The 8,273-nt window shown below is 52.5% G+C and overlaps 1 protein-coding gene across 1 annotated transcript; it reads left to right on the top strand.

Annotated features, from left to right (window-relative positions):
- The first annotated feature begins 497 nt into the window (after positions 1–497).
- On the top strand, positions 498–7,547 carry Sh2d6 (SH2 domain containing 6). The gene is made up of 13 exons (XM_027429477.2): positions 498–775; positions 876–1,005; positions 1,591–1,703; positions 2,415–2,478; positions 3,323–3,345; positions 3,674–3,734; positions 4,088–4,166; positions 4,794–4,824; positions 4,951–4,975; positions 5,372–5,430; positions 5,682–5,765; positions 5,926–6,084; positions 7,406–7,547. The coding sequence occupies exons 1-13, from the start codon at positions 677–679 to the stop codon at positions 7,520–7,522; spliced, it is 1,044 nt and encodes a 347-aa protein (XP_027285278.1). The 5' UTR covers positions 498–676; the 3' UTR covers positions 7,523–7,547.
- Positions 7,548–8,273: the final 726 nt, after the last annotated feature.

Here is an 8,273-nt window from a genome sequence, read left to right as displayed (position 1 = left end):
CTCCTTCACTGCAAGAGGCATCTATTTCTACCCCATGCGACCGACCATCTGTGTGCTTCCACTCTGTCAGCACTGTGGCCAGCTTTCCTAGGAACCAATGCATCCAGTTGTGCACCAAAGGCTGCTGGTTCTGCCCTTCCCTCCAGTCTTTCCTTTCTGTTGCTGTAATCTCAGGCCCACCATGCCACACAGCTTCTGTGAGCAGGGAGCACTCACAGTTATAGGTGTGAATAGTCTAGAGTGCAATGTCACCTGAGACACGAAGGGTCCCTTGGGGCAGAGCTGAGTAGAATCTGCTTACAGGTTGGGGCCACCACTGCCACCAGCCAGATGTGTAGGTAAGTGACACAGTGGGTCATAGGGCCCCAGCAGACTAGGGTCCCCCACCTGAGTGACTCTAGATAACCTGTCCCACCAGTTATCCACCAAGGGTTAATAATCAGGCCTGACTGTCTTACCTGCCATTGCTGTGGGGGTCAAGAACCACTGGTCAGTGGAACAAGCATCTGCAGCGACCCCATGTTTCAACACACCGGTCTCATTGCCTCTGCTGCTAGAATGTCCATTTTTATGGGTCCCTTTAGTTGTAGGGTTGTAGCCCATAGTTAAGGGCAGATGGTTTATTATTTACCAGAGTAAATAATAAACAGTAAAGCCTTGTGCTAGAGTGGGTGGGATGAAGCAAAACCAGTCTATCCATCCAGACGCCCCAGTTTGGAGAGAAAATGTACACAGCCCATCTTTCCTGCCTGGTCCAGAGACTTGGAGACACAGGGTAAGTCCAGTTGCCGAGGATGGGGGCTGGGGTAGAGAGAGGTAGGCGTCTGCTTCGGGGGCCTGACATGTTCCATCCTCCATGTTCCCTGTGCCACCAGCACCCTTTCTTGAAGGCTCAGGAGGAGGTAGAAGAAGAGGATAAATACGAGCTGCCCCCCTGCGAAGTCCAGCCCCTCAGTCTGGCCCATGCACAGCCCCTTGACTCTAAAGAGGACTCCTTGTATCTGGGTGAGGACCGAGGAGGGAGAGGCTGGGAAGTTGGGTCAGGGCAACAGTGGAGGAATCCAGGAGAGGCCTCTCCTTCGCCTGCCTGAGCTGGGGTGGGGAAGGGCCTCAGCCGGCTGCCACTGAGGCCTCCTGGCTGGGTAAAAAAAAAAAAAAAAGGCCAGAGGGATGAAGGAAAGAGAGTAGGGAGAGAAAAAACTGAAAAGGAGGAGAATGGGAAGGAGGCAGGAGGGAGGGGTGAGGTAACTAAGGCAACATGGACAAAGCAGGAAGCCCGACCCAGTCCCTAGGGCCTCGCGTTCCCCCCTCTGAAATCTCTGCTCATCTTTCCAGCCAGGGTGGGAGTGCCCTGAGAGGCCACCACCACTGCCATCTCTCACCCCAGGGGCTCAGCCAGGTGGGGGCAGGGAAGCTGACTGCCTCCAGTTGCCATGGAGACGGGGCTGTCAAGAAGCCAATAAGTAGAGGGGACAGGAGGAGGGAGGGAGAGATGGGGGCTAGGTGGGGAGCCGTGAAAACTGGGAACAAACTAGGGAGGAACTGCCTCCCTCTCCTCAGTTCACAAAGCACCGAGTCTTTTTCATTCAGATCGTTCTGGGCCCCTGGGTCCATCCAAGCCATCACCACCCCTGCCTCAGCCTTCCATGGCCAGGGGACTCCCCACAAATCCTACCCGCCCTGCCTCTGGCTACCATTTCCCGGTGAGTGAATCTTACATATGCAGGCCCCACACCCCCAACTCACATTTGTATTCTAGAAGCCCTGAAACCTCTGGTGCCAGGTGCATCCAAAACCAGAGCCAAATAATCAGCAGTAGCTCCTCCCACTTGCCTAGAAGGTCCTTCCATTCCTTTGCTATCTTCCCACAGCTTGACAGGGTGCGCCCTGCCCTCCTGCCCTCCTCTCTTCCTCTCCCCTGGGGGTTGGGGGCAAGACTCAGCTTGCTCTCACCTAGGCTCTGGGCCACAGGACCCCTCTCTGGCTAAAGGGGTTAGCTGTCATCACTCCCAGCTCCCTTTCCCCACTGTGATCTGGTTTATCCATTTTGAAAACTATCACTTTGCTTTTGTATTTTATAGAATAATATAAGTAAATAAACAGGGGAAAATTCACAGTAAAGAAAGGGCCCCCAATGGAGACTGAGAGGAGTGTTGTACTTCTCCTGCACTTCTCTTGTTGCAATGTTTTATTTTTGTCTGTTTGGCAAGGGGCCAGTTGAGAGAGGGTCTCACGGAGTCCAGACTGGCCTTGAACTCCTGCTCCTCCTGCCTCCACATCAGGCATGCTCATGCTACTAACAGTCAGTGTTTGTTTTAAGAGGCACATAGCTCTACCCCCCTCACACCGCAGCCACCTGGCTCATCAGATGCCTGTATTTCCCTCCTCCCTCACTAACTCCATCTTGCCCACAGCTGAAGACAGCCATGAACCTGCAGCCTGCAACCCCAAAGCAGGAAACTGGTTTTGGAAGGCGAGGTAAAGTGGAATAGTCCCTCTCTTTCCCTGGCTCCACATTGGGAGGGGAGTCCTCTCCTCCATAGGCTAGAGTTTGGGGTTTTCCTTGAACCGGGCTTGCTGCCCATCTCCTAGCCATGCATCATTTTTGCTTTCCAAGCCGGCAAGGCAGAGAGTACAAGCATCATTACCACCAGTGAGACAATGAGGAGACAGGCCCAGAGACATGAACTGTGCCCTAGACAGTTCATAAGCAGAGGCCCTGACCTCCAGGCCCTGTCTTCAGCAGCCTGATCTCTGGATCATGTGAGAGGCACCCTAGAATAAAGAGGTCAAATCTAAGGCCCTCCCTATTGAAACCTCTGAATAGTAACCCTCAACACTGGGGACCCCTAGGGCCACCACTCTGATTCTATTTGTACCATGAGTGCCTCCACTGTCCAGAGACTTGCCCTATGACCCCAGTGCCCTAGGATATCAGCACAGGGATAGACTGCTTGAACCATTCCTGTCTAAAACAGGTCACAGGAGAGTTTGCATTCTCCTGCCCAAGGTCAAACAGCTCACCTGAGGCACAGTCCATCTTATTCTTCTTGGTTGCTGGGAAACCTCCATGACCTTGAGGGTGTATATATTGGTTTGGTTTTTGTTTTGTTTTTCCAACGTAAAGTTATCTGAAGCTAAGCCTAGTAAATCCAGTGAGAGGTCAAGTCTGGTGACATTTCAGGGTTGCAAAGAAAGAAGATAAGCCAATGAAGTATGTTCTCCTGGTCTCAGAAGCTGGTGCTGAGGAGATCTGTGACTAAGGGTGCCCGACCCCTCCTCACCGATGCTCACGATTGCTGCTTCTCCCTTTTCCTTTCAGGGCGAGGAGCAACTGCTAGAGTGGTGAGCTGCCTCCTCTATCCTAGGGATTTTTCTAGAAAGATGATAGGAGTGGAATGGGCACCTGGGTAGCCTGGGGGAAAGGTCTAGTGCAGATTCCTTCCCTCCCCCACAGGTAAAAGCCAGTGATCCTGGGGGTGTCACCCAGAGCCTCTCTTCCACTCTCCTAAAAGTGGGCACTTCTAAAAGAGAAGTCACTGAGGAGAGGCCTTGGGCCACCCCTCAAATCAGTGACTTTTTTCATGTCCCCCTTCCTCAGTAACTGAGGCATAGACTTCTTATTCCTAAAAGGGACCACAAGGCTAGTCAAACCCATGCTCCCACACCTTAGGTAACAGACCTTGCAGAGAAACATGATGAAGACATCTACCTGGAGTGTGAGCCAGATCCACGTGAGCAAGCCCCTGCCCCATCCCATCCCAGATACCTTGTTACCCATGAGCACACTCTCTCTTGGCCCCATTTCTGTCCCCTTCAAACCCCATTTGGCTATCTTCATTTCTGCCTTTAGTGCAGGTGGACCCACACTGTCCCTATCAAAGAGGTGACACTCTTAGATCAAGGGCTGGGTGGAACTTCTCATGTGATGCAGCCAAGCTGGTATCTCCCTATGGTTGGAAGGGCTTCAGGAGAGCCAAGGTCAAGGGAACAGTAATAGACCCCTAGACTGTTCTTAGCCACTTCTGGTCAGCCTAGACTTCCTGCCCATTCCCCGGCCAAACCCTGTCTGCCCTCTCTGTTTTAGTCCCAGCCTTGACTAGGACTCCAAGCTCGAAAGCCCTGATACCCCCCGTCCCTCTGCCAAGAACATCTGGAATTCCCAGGTAAATGACAGCAGTGGGAACAACCTGGGACACTGAGTTCACTAATAAAGGAAACCCCAGAGGCCAGACATGGTATCAAACACCTTTTTTTAATCCCAGCATTTGTGCAGTAGACATAGGCAGATATCTGTGAGTTCAAGGCCAGTGTGGCTTACATAGAGATGCTGCAGAGTGAGACCCTGTCTCGAAAAGAATGTTGTTGGTTTTTTTTAAGATTTATTTTTTCATCATGTGTACAGTGTCTTGTCTGCACATATGATATGCAGACCAGAAGAAGGCACCAGATCAGATGCTTATGGACCACCATGTGGTTGCCAGCTATTGAACATAGGACCTCTTAGAAAAGCAGTCAGTGCTCTTGGCCTCTAAGCCATCACTCCAACCCCTCAAAAAGAACTAAAAAAAAAAAAAAAAAAAAGACAGCTGGGTGGTGGTAACACCCACCTTTAATCCCAGCATTCAGAAGGCAGAGACAGGTAGATTTCTGTGAGTTCGAGGCCAGCCTGTTCTACAGAGTGAGTTCCAGGACAGGCTCCAAAGCTACAGAGAAACCCTGTCTCAAAAAACAAAAACGAAAAATAAAAAAAGAAATCCTCTGAGATCTGCTTCCCAATTTATTCCCTGCAGGCCCATGATTGCTCACCAGGATGCTCGCAATGTAAGAAGCTAGCGGTGAAGGAGGAAGTGAACCCAGGGGGTGGGAGGAGGCCCAGGGTGGGACTTCAGGTTGAGGGTAGCAGCCTGGAAGGCCAGCTGTCATCTGACCAGACCTCCTGTGTCCCAGGGAGCAGTGGATGCCTCGTTGAAAGGTGAGTATGTACATGTATCTCCTGAATGGGACTGTTCTGCTAGGATCCCCCCACCCCACCCCACCCTGCAGACAACAGACCGTTCCCCAGGTATTCAGCCCCCACTCTGCTTCATCAAGGGGTCCTTGCAGCTCTGACTCCTGCCAAGATCAGGCCTGAGATGACCCTCTTGGGCATTCCCAGGCTCTGCACTAAACCGGGAAGCTGCCAGTGTGTGTCCCAAGATCAGTTCTCATTTGGAGATCATGCAAAGACGGTCTGGTGGGTCCTCCCAGGGTGCTGGGCCTGGGAACAGAGAGAGCACTGGATGCCCTATGTCAGACACCCTCTACTGGGCACTCACCCATGAAACCTTCTTATCCAGCTCCTTCCAGCTTTCTCTTCTGCTTCTTTCAGCAGGACGGAGGCTGTCTGTTCCCTCTGTAGTCCCTGCCCTGAGCACCTTTGCTGCTGAGGTGAGCAGAAGCTGGGGACAGACTGTGGGTGAGGCCTGGGGCCTGCACCACCACAAGGGACACGCACTGAACACAGTGTACAGCAAGCAGCTCCATGCTGCACTCCAGGCACAGACACTACTTGGTTTTGCTTGCAGTGCTCAGTGTGGGGCTGGCAGACATAAACAAATAATTGTACACCAGGGTTCTCGGTTCTCCATGCCCGACCGAGTGCTTGAACACATCTCTGAGTAGCTCTGTGTATTGCATAGGAGGGAAGCCTTCTGGGTCAGCCTTGGTACTCAGGGAACTGTGACCGTCAAGCTGTTGAGAGAGCCCTGCTTCACTTCCAAAAGGTGGGCATTTGTGGACTCCTGGCCTTCTCTGAAATTCCTTCTGTTCACTGCCTGTGGCTGACTAAGCTGGCAGCAGGAGGAGGCCCAGGGAGGCACCTGATTGGTCAGCTGGGCTTAGGCACTTAGAAGATGTAGTTCATGGCTGGGGTCTCCTCCACAGGATGGAGCCTACACTGTGCGCCTCAGCTCTGGGCCTCACAGTTCGCAGCCCTTCACTCTGGCAGTGCTCCTCAGAGGCCGTGTCTTCAACATTCCCATCCGGCAACTGGATGGCGGGCACCACTATGCCCTGGGCCGGGAGGGCAGGAGTCATGAGGAGGTGGGTGATGGAGGAGTCATGGTCCAAATCAGAAGGTGGGTCTCGGTGCAGCACCCTGGGCCTGGCCAAGAGCATATGTGTGTGTCTGGGGAAAAGACACAGTTTGCTTGTGGCCTGCACCCTGGCTTGAGCAGAAATGACAGAGGGTAGGTAGGAGCCTCTGAGATAGTTCTATTTATAAGCCTTGCAAAGCTGAGTTTGACCCCCAGAACCCATGTAATAAATCAAGTGTGGTGGCTTGGGTTTATAACCTTGGTGCTGGGGAGGTAGAGGAAGGGGTACCCAGATCTTGGGCTCATTGGCCATCCAGCCTCCATAATGAGCTCCGATCCAATGAGAGGCCTTGTCTAAAAAACAAGGTGGGGCCTGGAGGGATGGCTCAGTGGTTAGGTGGGAGTTGGAGGGATAGCTCAGCCGTTAGGTGTACTTACTGGTTTGGACCCTAGTTGAGCTCCCAGTACCCACATGGCAGTTTATAATTGTCTATAACCCCAGTTCTGAGAGATTCACTGTCCTCTTCTGGCCACTGCAGGCACTGCATGCATAGGATGCATATATACCCATGTAGGTAAAACACTCATTCCCATAAAAAATAAATTAAGCCGGGCAGTGGTGGCACACACCTTTAATCCCAGCACTTGGGAGGCAGAGGCAGGTGGCTCTCTTTAGTTCCAGGCCAGCCAGAGCTACACAGTGGGACCCCGTTTAAAAACAAAATAAGGCTAGGTGGTGGCGGCATACATTTTTAATCCCAGCAGTCGGGAGGCAGAGGTAGGTAGTTTCTCTTCGAGTTTGAGGCAATCTGGTCTACAGAGCAAGTATGTCAAAAGGTAAAGGCCTGAACATCTTCCCTGACATCCGGCACTATGAAAAGAGACCCACTCTGCTCTGGGGGAAGTGCTTCCTCCTGCTAAGGTTCAATCTTCATAGGGTCAAGGTGCAGGCAATGAGACCATATGGGAGGGGGGGCAAAAATCTCCAAGCAATTTCTCCCCAGCAATTGGTAGGCTTCAGACTATCACAGTCACTCACCACTCAGCTTCCTTTGAAAAAGACCAGAACAAGGGGCCTAGACCTAAAGCAATTTTCACCTAGCTCTGGAAACCTGGGGCTGGCCAACAGCATAGCTTCCCGTGCAGTTGCAGGCTTGAAACCAGACAGCAAAATCAATGGCCTTGCAGTTTCATAGCACACCGGGGAGAAACATATCTAGAAAAATGTCAGCTAGCTCCCCTGCCAGGTCCCACAGTGGCCTTAGGAAGTTGTTGGCAGAATACAGCTCAGGAGACTCATAGCCTGCGCCCTGCCTCCCCTACTGCAGCTCTTCTCCTCTGTGGCGGCCATGGTTCAGCACTACATGAAACACCCTCTGCCCCTTGTGGACAGACACAGTGGCAGCCGGGGCTTCACCTGCCTGCTCTTCCCCACCAAGCCCTGAGGACACAGCGACACACAAATCCACCCTTGGCACACGGTGTGCCCCTTCGGCTTCCTTCCCCTCCTGCTTTGGGCTGCCCGGGGAGGTTGCCTCTCCTTAGACAGACGAGGCAATCGTGCGCTGACTTCTCTTGGGGATTAACGCACTCTGGAAGCAACTAGTTAACCAGCATGCAGTATACTTTCAGTAAACATTTATTGATTGAAATCTTTTTAATACCTTTTCCCCCTCGTGTGCCGGTGTGTGGGTACGTGCACGTGAGTGCCTGTATCCTCAGGCGACATTAGATAGCCTGGAGCTGGAGTTGGGGGGCAGGGAGGGGCGTGAGCCCCCAGATGTAGGTGCTGGGAAGGGCAGTTGGCGCTGTTAACCCCTGAGCTATCCCTGGAACGTTCTGAGAATGAGGTCTTCCCCAGAAGGCCTCCCATTTCCTAAGAGGAATGGGGTGACGTTGCTGTGTGGGCCTACTAGATGGGCTAGGCTACAGAGGGAAGGGACCCATTTCTACCAGGCTCTGGCTTTTGTCCTTGTAAGAGGGCCAGGCCAATAAGCTGTCGTTTGTTTATGCTAGCTGGCCGTGGCCAAGGAAGGGAAGGAGGCTCAAGGCAGACTCTTATCCCCCTTCTATCACCCTGTTAAGTGACAGAATGGAGATGGAGGATTTGTGTGGCATCTAGTTTCTGGAGACCAGAGGAGGCTGAAGACAAGCACTTGATGTCTAGAGTATAGCAGTCGAGGACCCCAGGAAACA

The sequence above is a fragment of the Cricetulus griseus genome, chromosome 8 (assembly GCF_003668045.3).
Source record: "Cricetulus griseus strain 17A/GY chromosome 8, alternate assembly CriGri-PICRH-1.0, whole genome shotgun sequence".
Classification (NCBI taxonomy): Eukaryota; Metazoa; Chordata; class Mammalia; order Rodentia; family Cricetidae; genus Cricetulus; species Cricetulus griseus.
The sequence above is the reverse complement of the archived record's forward strand: the minus strand, read 5'-3'. Positions and strand labels throughout refer to the sequence as shown.